The sequence below is a fragment of the Onychostoma macrolepis genome, chromosome 22, assembly GCF_012432095.1.
Source record: "Onychostoma macrolepis isolate SWU-2019 chromosome 22, ASM1243209v1, whole genome shotgun sequence".
Taxonomy (NCBI): Eukaryota; Metazoa; Chordata; class Actinopteri; order Cypriniformes; family Cyprinidae; genus Onychostoma; species Onychostoma macrolepis.
This window is the reverse complement of record NC_081176.1, coordinates 20,267,783-20,285,756: the sequence shown is the minus strand read 5'-3', so window position 1 is coordinate 20,285,756 and position 17,974 is coordinate 20,267,783. Positions and strand designations below refer to the sequence as shown.

At 38.2% G+C, this 17,974-nt stretch overlaps 2 protein-coding genes across 2 annotated transcripts; both read right to left on the bottom strand.

Moving 5' to 3' along the window:
• Nucleotides 1-3,825: 3,825 nt before the first annotated feature.
• On the bottom strand, nucleotides 3,826-7,141 carry LOC131530049 (granzyme-like protein 2). Its single transcript, XM_058760116.1, has 5 exons — nucleotides 7,033-7,141; nucleotides 6,808-6,958; nucleotides 6,563-6,704; nucleotides 4,699-4,950; nucleotides 3,826-4,614 (listed from the first exon to the last, which is right to left on the bottom strand). The coding sequence occupies exons 1-5, from the start codon at nucleotides 7,088-7,090 to the stop codon at nucleotides 4,456-4,458; spliced, it is 762 nt and encodes a 253-aa protein (XP_058616099.1). The 5' UTR covers nucleotides 7,091-7,141; the 3' UTR covers nucleotides 3,826-4,455.
• A 1,021-nt stretch (nucleotides 7,142-8,162) lies between these two features.
• On the bottom strand, nucleotides 8,163-17,974 carry LOC131530051 (granzyme B-like). The gene is made up of 5 exons (XM_058760118.1): nucleotides 17,905-17,974; nucleotides 10,097-10,247; nucleotides 9,266-9,353; nucleotides 8,891-9,199; nucleotides 8,163-8,780 (listed from the first exon to the last, which is right to left on the bottom strand). The coding sequence occupies exons 1-5, from the start codon at nucleotides 17,963-17,965 to the stop codon at nucleotides 8,622-8,624; spliced, it is 768 nt and encodes a 255-aa protein (XP_058616101.1). The 5' UTR covers nucleotides 17,966-17,974; the 3' UTR covers nucleotides 8,163-8,621.

Here is a 17,974-nt window from a genome sequence, read left to right as displayed (position 1 = left end):
TTTGTTCGCTTTACTTCTGTTCATGTTCCGTTTTGTTGTGGCCAAGACATATCGTAAAAAAAGTGGTAATAAGTCATGGCCTCAAGATCCAACAACATCTCGGTGCCACGACTTCTTATATTAAGCAAACAACATCCTTTTGCATGTCTGCATGACAACAAATCTGCATGCTCACAGCAACCTGTGATTATTAACATTTTATTTTGAACTGAGACTAACAAACAAAGTATCAACATAGGATCTCTAGGCCACAACTTCATATCGCATGGCCATGATATAAGGATTTTGTTATCTCGACAAAATGATCGGTAACACTTTAGATTACAACCCGCAACATACTGCGTAAGTAAACATAATTTACAGTGTAACTTTTTGTAATTATAGTGTACCTATTCAGTATCTCCGTGTAAGTATAGACGGTTTCATCGGGCGCACGCGCCTGGACCGAAGTTAACTTCCGGTCTGTGTTTGTTTATCGGTCTTGTTAGTGGCGCCGGCTACAAACACAGTTAAAGTTAAAGTGATGAATAAAGTTGGGCTCAGGTTGTTGTGCTGTGGGATGTGTTTCACATACATTTATTTATTTGTGGCGACCCGCCACGATATCAAAATGGACCGATTTTCCAAATGGCTTCATTGAATAAACATGAGCACGTAATGCACGTTTAAAAATCAAAACAAGGTGCGGGTGTTTTTATATCACTGTATTTCTGAAGGAACACTGTCTTTAGAAAATGTTCAATGTCATTTTCATTTCATCTAGCAAGTTATATGCCTGATAAAGCAGCGTTTGTAAGCTCAGAGCTGCTTTGTGTAACGTACAGCCCAACAGCCGTAAAAGTAACCCGACAGTCCTGGGTTATACAGTGTTGCCAAGTCTGCGGTTTTCCCTGAGAATTTTTTACCAGGGAACCCACCTCGAAGTGCGATTGGGCTAGTTTTGAGTAGCAATTGGGTGGGTTTTGTAGTGAAAACCTGGCAACCCTGGTTAGGAATGTGGAGGTTCACACACGAACGGTTCTGTGTGCGAGTGCGACGAAATCCGTGTCTGCGGTGCTGAAGATGGAAACGTGGAAAATAGGAAAAAAATAATTGAAGCGCAGACAAGGGACAACTTTGAAACTGTGTTCGTTTAAAACTGGAGCAGTGAATGTACTGATTGGGAACTGGAAACATGTTTTGGGGTATTGTCATGTGTTTGCGGCGCTCATAGGAATATGTGTTGAAAATACAAGAAAACTAATCGAAGCGAAGAGGAGAGAGATTTTTGAAACCGACTTGAATGTTTTGTCCGAGTATGTTCTCACAACATTGAGCAGTAAAGCCGGGAACTGAAGTAGTGATGGGTCGTTCTTGAACGATTAGTTCTTTTTGAATGAATCTTTAATGTCACTCAGGAAGAACGAGTCGTCTCGGAGAGTGATTCGTTCAGTCGCGCATGCGCAACATCCTATAGGTTCTGCACTGAATTAGTTCACCTGTTTCGAGTCTTCGGGTTTGTGTTGTTTATTCATCACGTGACAGCCTCATAAGCTAACCTATGCAGTCAGAACTGGAAAGAGAATTGATTAGTTCGTATCCCGAGTCTTCAGGTTTGAGTCGTTCATTCATCACGTGACAGCCTCATAAGCTAAACCTATTCAGTCTGAGGGAAAAAGACTTAATAATAATAATAATAACCAACTCTTTAGTTTATTACCTTTGTTACCACATTCAGTGTTATGGAAAAGAACCATCATGACAGAAATTCACATTTATAAACTGTAATTAAAAAGCTACAATTTGAGACCAGAAACGCCTCATGTAACTGTAAGAGTAAATAATAATAATAATAATAATAACAACTATGCACCCGTTTGTAAGGAAGCTTGTAAATTAACTAATTTATCTGTCCAATGCTGCACGTCATGTGACAACAGAACGAACGACTCGAAAGACTCGGGATGAACTAATCAATTCTCTTTCCGGTTCTGACTGCATAGGTTTAGCTTATGAGGCTGTCACATGATGAACGAACGACTCAAACCCGAAGACTCGGGATACGAACTAATCAATTCTCTTTCCGGTTCTGACTGCATAGGTTTAGCTTATGAGGCTGTCACGTGATGAACGAACGACTCAAACCCGAAGACTTGTCAGATAAGAGGTGAGGTGAGCTAATCATAGACTAAAGACCCAGGTAAACAATGAATTAATCTTTTCTGTTTCTTATAGCATTAGTTTTGTATTGTTTGTAGTGTGATCAACGTTTGCATAAGTAGTAGATGTGTTAGGGATGTAGCACGTAACATTTTAATTATATTTTGCTAAAATGAACGAAATGACTCGAAAAAAGATTTGTTCAATTTGCTCAACGAGACTCAAAGGTCCGAGTCAGTAAAATGATCCGAACTTCCCATCACTAGTAGTCAAAATGGTGCTTGAGGACGTGGATCAAAACGGTAAAATCAAAGACGGTAAAATCCTGTCAGTTCGCTATAATACATACAGTTTAATATTGATTTTCAGTGTTTATTACTTTGTGTTTATTGACGTGATGGTTTGGCCATAACAGTTTAACTTCGTCAGTGGGTGAAAAACATGAACAAATTGAACAAAATTTTAATTTTGTTCTTAAACTTTTCAAAAGAATTTGGTTTAACTGTATTGCTGTATAAGTGGAGTTGCTTTGCTTTTTCTGAACTGGTGTAATAAATTTGTATCTTTTATTATCTGTTGCCTGTGTTGTTACTGTTGTCATATTGTGTGTGATTTTCATTTAAAAACCCAAATTTCAAATAATATTTGAATTAAATAAAACAGCCACCATGTTTATTGATATATTACCTGATATATAATGTATGACCTACTGTATAAACAATCATTTTGTAACTACATGGAACAAGGAGGTAACAGAGCACCACTTTAATTTACAGCCCGCAAATGTTGTATTTACCCTGTAACTACATGGAACAAGGAGGTAAGAGAGCACCACTTTAATTTACAACCCGCAAATGTTATATTTACCCAGTGGTGGGCCATCAGGGGCAGCAGGGCCTTCTCTGCTGGCCCTATAAAAAAATAAAATTGTGTGAAAAATGTTTTTACTGATTATTTAGGTATTATTTTCATTTGTCCACAAAATTGCCTATGATGAGTTTAGTTGAGGTTGAACTGGAATATCCTACATAAAAAAAGTCTGAGGCCAGCACAACAGATAGTGCTACCCTTTTGTTGAAAGAGGTCACATCTGATTTGTTAAGAGCATTACTGACAGAATCATCAGCCAATCAAATTTTGACGTTCAGTCCTCTGGGTCTAGCGACGTGCCCAGTGCTACCCCCAGCGTTAGACCGCCCCTTTAGTGAGGGATTTCCAAGCAAGGTACGAAAGTGAAACTCAACGAAAAGAAAATGATAGCTGCACTCATCGGCGCCTACACCAGATCTTGTTGCCGATCTACTAAAAACGCCTTTTGCAGACAAAAGAGAATAACTGAGAAAGGAAGACCTCCACTGAATTTGCTAACAAAGGCCAGCAAAGGTTTTATGCGCCATTTCAAAGACTGCAACTATGAGTGCTATGAGTGGCTAACAGCTAGCACCAAGCACAAGATATTTTGTTTACCGTGTTTACTTTTTAAACCGCATTACAATTATAAGTATGTACTACATAAAGTCTGTAATATTAGAAACAGTACTATCCTAGTATTAGTTAGATGCCAGATATATTTTGTATTTTAAGCTACTCTAGATAATTGATTTTTAGAATATAGATCACAGTTCTCCCACGATTCTGAAAACAAAACATTAGACAACCAAACAAAATAATATGTATGCACTTTATTTTGATAGTCCACTTTAGACATTCTACTAACAATAAATAACTTTGCAAGTACATGTCAACTAGCAGTCATTAGAGTATTAGTAGACTGTCTGCTTAATATCTTCTAACACTTTATTTTGATGGGTCCACAACATACAACACATTGACTATGAGAAACTTTGCAAGTATATGTCAACTTATTCTACTAACCCTAAACCTACCCTAAAAAAAAATGCGTAACAAACACGAATGATGTAGGGTGCTGCCATGTTGCAATACCACAGCATGTAACATCACAGGGTTGGTCACCATTTTTATGTGTTAAAAATACTTCCAGCATATTCAAGTCAAACCTTTAAATGCTTAGTTCCTTCTATCAGGTCTTCCCAAAGTCTTTGCAGTAAAGTGAGCATTTTTACAATATGTTTTTACTCTATGTCTTATGAGCAGGAACCATATATCTTCTGAATCAATGTGGTAAAAATATATTGTCTGCAGGAAATGCCATCAGAATGTACCATCCTTTAAAAAAAAAGTGATTAAAAAAGGCTTTCGTATTTGCAGTCTCCCAAGGACTGGGTAAAGAAATAACCACTCATAGGTGATTGACATACGACAACTACACATTTATTGAAACCAAAATTTAAAAAGTCAATAAACATTTCCAATATATTTTTGTATCCATAGCAGATATGCCGAAACCTTCATATAAACTTCAGGTAGCTCAGGGGAATTACAGAGATTAGGGTCACCAAACGATGTGACACCAACAGCAGTTTCCCCACAAACCAAAGGACCTCCTGAATCCCCCTGTTAACAATGTAAACACAAAAATTAAGCTCACCATTTGGGGCCTTATATCAATCAGTATGACAGATGATGTTTTGTACTTACAGTGCAACTTCCACCATTGCCATATGTACACATCATCTGTGAAGCTGAATATTCATCTTTTCCCCATTTATTTTCACATTTTGTGTTATTCATTATCTTCACGTGTGTTTCCATGAGACGATTGCTAAGGGAGCCATTATGCAGCCTTCCCCAGCCTGCAACGCTGCAGACAGAATGCACTTCAATCTCCTCTTCTTTTATTGATATAGATATCCAGTTGACTTTTTCATTTTGTGTGACTTTTTTCTCTAGCTGTAGTACAAAACATAACAGAAATATTTAATAATACTGAACAGCAGTTTTGGAATTGTTTTACATATACGCATACACAAACATATACACACACTATTTTTGGGTAATTTCCCTTAAAGCTGCAGTCTGTAACTTTTTTTGGGTTAAAAATGATCTGAAATCAATATTTGAGCAAGTACATAACCAGCCAGTGTTCAAAACTATCGCCTTACTTTAGCCCGATTCACAACAGTTATCTTCTAATAATGTTTTCTAATTTGAGTGGTACGGGATATTTGAGCATGCTGCTGCGTCATTATGTCACCTCTGTAAACATAAAGAAGTTGTCCCGGCTACTAGGCTATCACATGTGTGGATCCTGCAGGTGGCGGATCGTTTATAGCCTTTTCTCATAGCAGCTAGAATAATTAAATGCATCATTTTGATGGCGGATTGTAATCCATAAAGTATTATGTGTTTATGAAACACATGTGAATGGAATGAAATTAAATTATATTCCAGTTTTAAATGTGCTTCTGATTACAGATAGCCTGGGATTACACAAGATTTGTATTTTAAAGAAAACCAGTTCGAAGGGAGCATAGTTTGCTTTTTGGGTTAAAAGAATTTCTTAATATGAAATTCAAATGGTATGACAATTAGATTAGACTGTACAGAAATTGAAATCTACACGCTAATACACACTATACTCATTGTCACGCAATACTGATGTTATTAACATTAATAATTTGAGAATAAAGTGTAACAATAATAATAATTTGCACCGTGCTAACCGATCGTTAGATTCAATTACCATTGGTAGCGTGATTTATTGTAATGCTTTTTTCATCAGTTGGTCAGAACAAACGTGGCAGACTTGTTAATACTTATTCAGATGCCAATATATGGTGAAAATTATTATTTGGGTCAGATATTCCAAGACGTAGGCTAGAATCTGTGATTCCTAAGTACAGTATCCACACCAGTGCGGTGACTGACAGACTTAGGGCGTGTTCACACTTGGCGTCTTTTTTGACTAGAAAAACTTGACAAGAGCACTTTTTTAGTAAAATAAAAAGCTGGCAGCGTTTGGTTTACGAATAGCAGCCGAGGGCGTCTTTTGTTGCTATAACAACAGCTGCAACGGTAGCCTAGCGCTGTGTGCTGCAGAAACGTCGGCTTTTGAAGTTAATGGGGAGGGTGTCGGTTCACAACGACATTTGTGGGAGCGCGACATTATACGGGGAAGGAAACTGTATTGTGCTTCCAACATTTTAGTCCAGGAGCCAGTGTTGGATGATGCACGATTTCATACAACGATCTGTCTACCGGCTATTGTCTCCTTTTTCTTGTTGTTTTTGTTGTTATGGAAACGACTCGCCACTCGCTTGTCATTGGTCAGCTGTCAAAAAGGCGCTTGACATAGGGCGTTTTTTTTTCAGAAAAGTTTAACTTTTTTCAACTTGAAAAGACGCTCTGAGCTGCAGAAAAAGACGCCGGACGCCTACATTTTATCTTGCTTACAAATAATATAGCCCAGATATTTATTTATTATTTTTAGAAAAATGTGTCATGTAGATATTTTTTGCCTTATCAGATGTGATTTTAAACTGAAATTGGTGCAGATTGTTACCCTCAAAAGCATAATGTCATTCATCACAGGTTCCTCAGTAAAGTCTGGATGCTGGTGGTAGGACTTCACTCTGATGCAGACAGAACCTTCAGTCTTATTTTTTAGGTCATGTGCACCAACCACGACTGTCAGAGTCTCTGAACTGTTAAAATCAAATATATTTTGACATATTAACATTCAGTTTTGTCTTTTAGACTATAGAATGTCAAATTCCATGATGGACATTTCCAAACAATACACTCTACTTCTTTCGACAATGTGCGGCAGTCAAGACAAACTCATCAGAAATGAGGAATCCACCGCAGATATGAAGCCAGTTCTTCTGAACAGAAACCATGTAAGGTCTGGAGTGTGGTTTTACTTCTGTGCCATTCACTATACCCACATTCACACGAGCTGAGAAAGCAAGAAAGTGTTGTTAAAGATATTATTCAGCAGATTAATCAATTCAGTAGTTCAGTCAGTCTCACCGGTGAAGGTCAGGTGTGGCAGCAGAGAGGCCAGCAGGAGCAGAGAGATGATGGTCATGATGAAGACAATCAGTGAGCTCTCACTGACAAAACACTGTATAAACAAAAGTGTGGGTGGAGACACTGGGTTTCTGTTAACTATTTCTCAAACCAGCTTCCAGAGCATCATGATGTCACATCTAATGATCTAGAACAAATTCAAGTGAGCTGTAGACAAACAACATGAACATTGAATAACTACAAGGCTTAATTTCACTAGAACTATAAATTAAAAAAAAAAAAAAAATACATTAATATATTTATTTACTACTTCTGTGCTCCAGTATTTCTAACTATTTCAGATCAAGTTCTTACTGAAAATGTAGATGAAAATTGAGTCGTTTCATAGTAAATGCAACTAAATCAACATTATTCAGTTGATTCTAAATACATTTTTACTCATTTTGATGACATCAAAAGATAGTTTGCTCTGAGAAATGTCAACATGACCAGGGGGGATGTGGTTGGACAATAACAGTCATGCAACCAGAACTGCAGTTGAGCTCATAAGCTTCAGCCACATCTCTCTGTCCGGGGATAAAAACAGTAAATGGGGAAAAACATAAAATATTCTCACCTGTGATCAAGGCAAGAGTGTTTTTAAATTAACTGAAGACTGTATTAAAAACAACACATCTGGTAGAAAATCTAGACTAATCAACTAGACTACCAACCTAACATGTGGTAAACACGGGCGGTGCATGATTGCAACAGGAAATGATTGTCATCAGAATTCTTTATCAAATGTACTATCATGTTAAAATGAGTAAAAAGGAGAGATGAAGGTCTTATTAGAAAGAAATACTCAGAATGAACCTAGTGTAGTGTAAAATAGCAACTTTCCCACCGATTGCAATATTCATTTTTAATGTTTTGTTCTTAAATTCCTACAAACACACTTTTAATTTATGGCTTATTTTTGCACTAAATATGTTTGTATTACAGTTCAAATGTTTGTAAGATTTTTTAAGTTTTATGCTTACCAAGGCTGTGTGTATTTAATCAAAGAGACAGTAAATGATACAGTAATGACATATTAAGTGATACTGTGAAATATTATTACAATTTAAAATAACTGTTTTGTATTGTAATACATTTTAAAATGTAATTTATTCCTGTGATGACAACGCTGAATTTCAACAGCCATTATTCTAGTCTTCAGTGTCATATGGTCATTCTTATTTCATTTCTTCAAATTTCTTATTTTCAGTGTTAAAACTATTGTGATACTTAATATTTTTGTTGAAACCGATAAATTTAAGGAGTTTTTATCAATAGAAAGTTTAAAAGTACAGCATCTCTTACTGACCCTAAACTTTGCATAATCAGTGGGCATGTACTTTTGCCTTTATTTTCAATAGCATTCTGTAAATTTTTATGATGGTTGTCTTCAAACTGTCTGCAGTTTCATATCTGGTTTAAAATACCATTTCTGATTCATTAAAATCTCTAGACAGTACATCAATGCATGTTATTTTTTATTAAAAGATGAATTGGGAAGAAAATCAGCTCAAACAAAAAAACAAATCACCCCATTTTATCTGCAAGTTTCAATTGACATTTCCAATTATGTTCTTTATCCATGGAATATATGCTGAAATCTTAGTATAAACTTCAGGTAGCTCAGGTGAATTGCAGAGATCAGGGTCACCAAAGGAAGTGACACCAATTGCAGTGTCTCCACAAACCAAAGGACCTCCTGAATCCCCCTGTTAAGAAACACAGATCAATACTTCAGTCAAATGCTGTTATATTTTTAACTTCACTGAAACCAATTCACGCAATAAGATTTGGTGAATCAAATGTTGTTTTTATATACCTCACAGCTTCCTCCATCTCCATATACACACATCATCTGTGAAGCGGAAAAGTCCTCCTTCCCCCATTTGCTTTCACATTTCTTGTTATTCATGACCGTCACGTTTGTCTCCATGAGGTGATCGCTTCTCTTGCCTTTAGTTTCTAAAAGTCCCCAGCCTGCAATACTGCAAACAGAACCTGCTTCGATATCACCTTCTTCCGCTGGTATGGATATCCACTTGATATTGTTGTTTAGTTGTACATTTTTTTCTAACTGTAAACCAAAAACGTCAGCATCATTATTAAAAAGATTTGATTGTCTTATTGGCTGTTATTCTGAATCAAAAGTTTACTGAAGTCAACTAAAAAAAGGCAGTTTGTTACCTTCAAAAGCATGCTGATGGTATGAATCCACTGTGAATCGGACTGAATTCTCTTTCCGTAGGTCATGTGCACCTAGCACAACCGTCACAACTGGAGCACTAATAAAAAGACAAGTTTTATTTAGCAATAACTTTTTTCACAGTCTGCTATATCCATAAGTATGTTCTGGAAGTGTGCTGATTTGGTAGCCAAAGTCATGATTAATATTTTACAGTACAGTATATGGTTGTACTAGTCATTTTCATGAAATGTAAACATTATTTATGTATTTTTACACAATAGCTGGCTTAATAATAATATTCTATTATTAATATTATTATAATATGTGTATTGTATTGAGGAATAGTAAATAACGATGTATTTATTATTGATTTATTTTAAATTATTCAATTAATTTGATCAATTAGTGATATATTACCTAAATTATAATATTATATAATTATAATATATTTTGTATGTAGTTATTTTAAGCAGTTTGAATATTTAAATTAATTAATAATTTATTATATTATCTAAAATATAATTACTAACTAATAATAATATTAAAAGCAGTCCACTTTAGACATTCTACAACTTTGCAACTATATGTCAACTACAGTAACTCTCATTAGAGTATTAGTAGACATTTAGACTAGGGTTATGGTTAGCAGAACAAGTTGACATTCTCGCAGTTACTTAAATAAACTGTTAACAGTTAAAGTAGACAGTCTACTAATAATCTAATGACTGGTAGTTGCAAAGTTACTTATAGTTAATAGAATGTCTAAAAAGTGGACTAAAAATGAAGTGTTACTTTATATTAGCAAAAATATATAATTAGCCAAATTATTATTTGTTTTACTTTTTTCGGCAATGTGCAGCAGTCATGACAAATCTATCAGAGATGAGGAATCCACCGCAGATATGTTCCTTGTCCTTCTGTACAGAAACCATGTAAGGTCTGGAGTGGGGTTTTGCTTCCCTGCCGTTCACTATACCCACATTCACACGAGCTGAGAGAGAGAGGAGAGAGAGTATTAGTTATTATAGTTCCTCCTCACTGTTGTTGTGAACTTTTATCATCTACGAAGCAGAGACCAGGAGACGTTGGGATATCTTTCATCCAGAAGTTACTCTTTATTGAGAACTCGCTGCGCGTCGCTGTAGTCATCCAAGTCTAAACTAAAGCAGTGATACATTGTAGTTTTAAATACATTTTAGGGGGCAGTGCTTAGGAATGGAGACCAAGCACCTGGGTGACAACTTTAAACAAAGCATGCAAATGAGAAAGACAGACCCAATCAACAACACTCGATTGCATTGATAATCCAATCAGTCTAACGATTCATGTCTGGGCCAGGGGGCTCCGAAAGCCATTTGCAGAACAAAAGATTCGAGTCTGGCTCATTTGGCTCATTTCACTTACAATAGGAGAACAGGAACTGGCAGGGACCTCTTGCATCTGATGTAGTGATCTGACTCATGTCACCATTTTTCACCTTAAATGCTAAATACAAGGTATATAACTTCTTCAGTTTGTACACTATTACATTGGAATCTAAATTAAACATTTAAATAAATTTGTAATCCCACAATTCCCCCTTTGAGAGTTCTAATAACTCTCACAAAATACAAATTTAGACACTTAAAAAGTTTATTCTTGTAACTTGTGATCGTTACAGGCTCATAGCACTTGTTCTGTGTTGATTGTCTGTAATTGCATGCTGACACAGAAACAAAACATGCAATTATGGTCCGTGAAGTTCTTACGGTAATAATCTTTTCTGGTTGGAACTGTCATTTCCTCGTGAGAGGCGGAAGTCATTTGCTGAACGAAACACTTGATACTGTGGATGCATAGATAGTACACCAGTAGGAGAAACAACAGCAGAATTGCTATGTCCTTGATCCACAGCCAGGGTTTACCTAACAAGTCTCCGAACCATGAAGAATTATCTTCAGCCATCAGGTGTAATTTTGCTGAAAGATCAAGAATGTCTTGATCATGTTGCTGGATGACTGAAGTTCTCGTATGTGATTCTCTGCGTTGTGTATTTTTTCTTTGTTCTGTCTTCCGTGACAGTTGGCTCGGCAGTGGGTCTCGTTGTCTTTTAGAGGTTGTGGCTTCATACGCAGGTAAGGAGTTCGGCGTATGGGTCTCAGGACAGCCATCATGTGGTATCTGCACAGAGGAAGAAAGAAAACAAAAGACAGCAGTATTTGTTCTAAAGACTACAAACATTAGGGTTGTATCCTCTGTTCAATCTGCGTCTGCTATTGTTGTTCCTTCTTTCCCTATTTCTTAATTCCTGTGACACCTAAAGAACAGTGAGGTGAGGGTGGACTAGTGGATGGGGAAGGCCTATGAGGGATGTTCACCGCAGGGTTGGCCCCGAAGCCTGTTGCTCTGGTTCTTCCCTGGGCTCCTCACTGGTCCATGTGTCCTAACCTATCCCTGTAGGTGGAGGAACAACTTTACAGTGTGACACATGAGTCCAAGTTTTCCTTCCTGACACAATACTGCAGCTGCTGTAATCAACATCACTTGATGTGGTCCGTACCACTTAGGCTCTAATGGCTTGTTTCTGAACGACTTTATCATGACCCATTGACCTGGGATGATAGTGTGTCCACCTTCTAGTGGAGTCTGCCAACACGACTCAACTCTCTCTCTGGCACTCTGTACTGCCTTTGTGAGGTTTTCACAGTAGCGATCAGGGCATCTGAAGCAATGTGAACATCAGCATTTCTAAGATCAATCACACCTGGCATCTGCATAGGACGCCCAGTAATAATTTCATGAGGGCTCAGTCCTACTGATCTGTTAGGTGACGCCTCATACTACACAGTACTGCGGGCAGTGCTTCAACCCATGGTACTCCTTCCTGATGCATTTTGCTTAGCCTGGTTTTGATTGTTCTGTTTGATCGTTCAACCTGTCCTGATGCTTGTGGCCTATAGGGACAGTGAAGGTTCCACTTAATCTTCAACATTCTAGACACTTCCTTGACTACCTGTCCTGTGAAGTGGGTACCTTGATCTGAGTCAATGCAATCTGGTAATCCCCATCTGGGAATGAAATCAGTAACAAGACATTTAGCAGTATGTGCAGCTGTAGCACGCCCTGTTGGATAAGCTTCTACCCATCTTGAGAATTTGTCTATTACTACCAAAACGTCAGTTTTTCCTTTACAAGGGGGCAATGATATGTAATCAACTTGCAGGTGACGAAATGGCCCTGGTGGAGCTGGGGTATGTGCTGCTGGTGTGGTGGCTGCTGGTACCTCATTATTTTTCTGACATGTTACACATCTCTTGACTGTTTCAGTGGCTATGTTTCTGAATTTTGGATTCCACCATTGATTTGAGAACCTGTGATTCATCGTTGCTGGACCACTGTGACCCAAATTGTGTATTTGTTGAGCCAAATATGGCAACAGTGATTCGGGAGCAACATACTTTCCCCCTTTGGTCCAGCAGCCGGATGAATCCACAGTGGCTCCTTTGTCTAACCATGTCCATGCTTCATATAGAGGAACGTCTTTATACAGATCAATGATTGATTCCGGAGGTAGAATTGTCTTCTGTGCTGTACTACCTGAACACACTTGTACAGTTGCATAGAAACAAGCCTGTTTAGCCGCTACATCAGCAAGAGCATTACCTTTAGCTTCCGTAGTATTAGTTGTGAGGTGTGCTTTCACTTTGATCACCGCTAATTTCTTTGGGAGTTTCATGGCAAACATTAAATCTTTCACTAATCCAGCATGCTTAATGGGGGATCCAGCAGAAGTTAGAAATTGTCTGGTTTGCCAAATAACACCAAAATCATGAATTACCCCAAAAGCATACCTGGAATCTGTGTAGATATTTGCAACTGATCCTGAAGCTAGCGTGCATGCTCTTGTTAAGGCTACTAGTTCTGCAGCTTGAGCTGAAAAATGATCTGGAAGACGACCTGAAGCAACTACTTCAGTGGTGGAAGTTACTGCATATCCTGCTCGTCTGTTACCTTCAATAACTTGAGCTGAACCATCAACAAACAACTCCAATTCTGCGTTCTCTATGGGAGTTTCTGCTATTTCACTTGTCGCTGCATATGTAAGCGTAACACAATCATGAGTCATTTCACCTTCACCCTCTAACACAACTTCAGTCATTGCAGACATCATACATGAGGATGGGTTCGTGACTGGTGCACGCTGTATAACAATGTTCGGGGCTGTGAGCGTTGCTAACCAATTTCCCCAACGGGAGGAGGTGACAGAAGTGACTTTTGCTTGATTCATTAGTGCAGACACTGCGTGAGGGCATTTTACATTTACATTCTGACCTAACACCATTCCTGATGAAGCCTGAAGCGCTAGATGAACTGCCTGTACTGCTCTGAGGCATGGGCCCATACCTTGAGCGACTATGTCAAGTTTACCAGAATAGTAATGAATTGGGCGTAAGCTGCCCCCATGATCTTGCATTAGACATGCAGTCATAAAGCCTAAGTGTTCATGGACATAAAGCACAAAGGGTCTATCAGATTGGGCAATTCCTAATGCTGGTGCTTGACATAGTGCTCTCTTCAAATCATTAAAAGCTTTGATATGAAGTTCTTCCATACAAACAGTATCTGAATCTTTACCATGGCCTTTCAACAAATCATAGAGAGGCTGTGCAATCGAGGCATAGTCTTCAATCCAAGGTCTACAGTAACCTGCTGTTCCTAAAAATGAGCGGAGTGTTTTAATGGTAGTAGGCGGAGGTATGGCTTTGACTGAAGCCGCCGATCCTGTGTAATGGATCTATTTCCTGCACCAATTGTTTGACCCAGAAATGTGACTTGCTTTTTAGCAATTTGAGCTTTGTGAAAGCTGCATTTGTGTCCTTTTATGCAAATAGTCCAACAATGCTGTCAATTCAATTTGATGTACCTCGTGGTCTGTTGAGGCAAGCAAAATATCATCGACATATTGAATCATAGTGGACTGTTTGACTGGACATTCTGGGTCACACAAATCACGTCTGACAGCCTGATGATATATGGTTGGGGAGTTTTGAAATCCCTGTGGCAATCGTGTCCACTGGTATTGTTCATAGTCAACTGTGAAAGCTAACCATGACTGGCTGTCAGAGTGCAACGGTACAGAAAAGAATCCATTAGACATATCAATTACTGAAAAATCTTACAATCTAATGGTAAGCCATTACAAATTGTAGATGGATCTGCCACTAGGGGTGATTTTATCAATATGTTTATTGGCTACTCTGTAGTCTATTGTAAGTCTCCATGTCCCATTTGATTTCTTGATGGGCCATATGGGTGAATTACATGGACTGTTGGTTTTAACTAGCACTCCTTGCTTCAGCAACTTTTCTACAATAGGTTTGATTCCTGTATAGCTTCCTTATTAATCGGATATTGTTTGGTGACCGGAGGTGGATTTCCGTCAATTTAACTGGTTCTACACCTGTTAACAAACCACAATCATCCTTGTCTTTAGCCCAAATTAGATGATTCTGTAAGAAAGCATACTCAGTAGGGATTGCATTATTGGTAGAAACTTGTGCTGAGGAAATTTTATGCTAGCGGATTCTGAGGACACGTCTAACGTTAGATGTACTTGTCTCAGAAGATCCATGCCTAAAATTGCACCTGTATTTAATGGAGCACATAGCAATTTTGTAGTCAGAGTTTTTGGGCCAAATTGTACCTCTATGGGCGGGGTTTCATACAAAACAGAATCTTCACCTATTACGCCAGTTAAACAAAGTTTGGTTTTCTTGTATGGGATGTTTAAAACTTGTGCCAATTTTGTAGGAATTACTGTACACTCTGCACCTGTATCAAGCAAAAAATCAATCTCTTTCTCTTTTACGCTACCTTTCACAAAAATTATTTTGTCATTGTGATGGATTACAGGGAAAGGTAGCTACTCACAGCCCCAACAATTAGTTTTTTTCCTGGTCTTGTTGTGCTCTTACAAGAGCCTGTACGAGCTGTCCTAAAGTTTCAGTGGTCACTGGCGGAACTACTTCAGGGTTGTAGGCAGGCTGAGGAGGAGCAGAATTATGCATAGCATTTCTTTTACTATCTTGCAACTTCTTCCTACACTCTTTCTCCCAATGTCCTAATTTTTCACAGTAGTTGCATTTGCCTTCTCTTTTAGACCATCTCTTGTCTTGTTTTGTTGTGTTAAACGTAGCTGCTGCTACTCTCACTTTTGCCTTGACATCAGCATCTCTTTCCCATGTAGCTAACCTGTCTAGGTTACTTCTGAGAGTTCTGTTAGACCAAGTTAGATCTAAGAATGGTAAAGCTTTTCTGTATTCGGCTACAAGGCCATCTGACCAGATACGAACTAGGGGTCCCTTGTCATCTAGCACACTTTCAGGGTCATCAACAATTCCACTGTAAATTACAGCTGACTGACAAAATCTCTCAGTATATTCACTCACAGTTTCTTCTTTCTTTTGCACACAGGTAGTAATTCTAGACCAATCTATTTTGGGTCCTAAGATATTCTTTAGGATTTTCAAAATACCTTCTCTTAAATCACCTTTACTTGCATGTCGCAGTTCAGAAGTAACAGCAGATTCAAAACTGTTGAATTCAGATTCAGTTAGAATTTGTGACATCAACTGCGTTACCTCTGTTAAAGACATGTCGTAAAGGCGCATTTTACTGATCAATACTCTTCTATATTCAGAAAAATGTGTGCGTGCTGAGGGTAAGCTCTGAGACAGTCTCTCTATATCTTTAGGTCCTAGTGTTTTGGCAACAGTTTGTACTTGCACAACAGAAGAGTTGAGGGAACACTTTCAGTTTCCTCAATTCTGAGAGATCTTCTCCGAGCACCACAAACATTGACCGAATTTACAGGCACATCAATTACTGATTGGAGAGCTACATCTCTTTCAAAGAATGCTTGTAAATCAGGGTAAATGCTATCCGGCTGACTAACTTCCACATCAGTTTTTGCTGCAGCTTTGTTGCGGTTCAATTTCTTAGTCAAAGAGGATATTCTAGCTTGAAGCTCATTGTTCTGTTTCTCTAGCTCTGAGTTACGCTGAGATTGTTGTGTAGCTAGTGCTAAACCAAATTCTCTGTGGCAGCAGATAATGCCTTTAACATTGTTCTTGCGAATACATGCTCCTAATACCTTTTTACACTCATCTACAGACCAAGTCTTGTCTGGATGGATCTCATATTTCTGAGTTAGTTTTTCTAACTTTCTCAGTGATTATTAGGTTCATTTGTTCCCCTAACAGTGTTTTGAATTCACTATCTGACCACAATGGAGTCGCAAGACCATCCTTTTCTGTTGTTGGAATCAGCCTAGTATTCCTTCTAACCATTTTGTGAGTTTCTTTGTTACCACACAATCAAAAAACACTAAAACTTATCTGATCAACAGAGGGTACACTTGTTAACACAGCTTAACTATTGTTAACTTTGTTACCACACAATCAAAAACACTAAAAACTTCTCTGATCAACAGAGGGTACATTTGTTAACACAGCTTAACTATTGTTAACTTTCCAAATTACCAACACTTCACACTTAACTTCCTGCCTACAAGAACAGAGGATAAACCAAAATTATTAGCATGAAATGCTAACCTTCTCTGTGAAAAGAGGATAAACCAAATTTTAGCATGTATGCTAACCTTCTCTGCCTGAACAGAGGATAACCAATTCTTCCCTGCCGAAAACAGAGGGTAACACAATATTAGCACTTGATGCTAAATCTTCCCTGCCTGGACAGAGGGTAACTTCATCTCTAAAAGTACATTTTTTAGAGGATAATTTAGTTAACCAAACCCTACAGCTGTCTGTTAACTCTTCTCTGACGGCGCAGAGGATAAACAAATTTGTACTGGTCTTAAAGGTTCTTTTGGATTAGAGACAGCACTCACCACAACCTTGGTTGAGAGAAAAATTCAGTCTGGAAATCTTTGTTCAGCTAGAAGTTTTCGCTGGATTCCAAAAGATGCAGTCTGGAAGCAGATCTTTGTTTGAGCTTGAAGTTTTCAATCTGGATTCAGGTGAGGAAGCTGGAACTCTATCCGGGTCACGGCACCATCTGTTGTGAACTTTTATCTTCTACGAAGCAGAGACCAGGAGACGTTGGGATATCTTTCATCCAGAAGTTACTCTTTATTGAGAACTCGCTGCGCGTCGCTGTAGTCATCCAAGTCTAAACTAAAGCAGTGATACATTGTAGTTTTAAATACATTTTAGGGGGCAGTGCTTAGGAATGGAGACCAAGCACCTGGGTGACAACTTTAAACAAAGCATGCAAATGAGAAAGACAGACCCAATCAACAACACTCGATTGCATTGATAATCCAATCAGTCTAACGATTCATGTCTGGGCCAGGGGGCTCCGAAAGCCATTTGCAGAACAAAAGATTCGAGTCTGGCTCATTTGGCTCATTTCACTTACAATAGGAGAACAGGAACTGGCAGGGACCTCTTGCATCTGATGTAGTGATCTGACTCATGTCACCATTTTTCACCTTAAATGCTAAATACAAGGTATATAACATCTTCAGTTTGTACACTATTACATTGGAATCTAAATTAAACATTTAAATAAATTTGTAATCCCACACTGTCTTACTGTATATGTGCTATAAAACTTGTGTTATTAATTTTTCGTTTGATTAGTCTCACCAGTGAAGGTCAGGTGTGGCAGCAGAGAGACCAGCAGGATCAGAGAGATGATGGTCATCATGAAGACAAT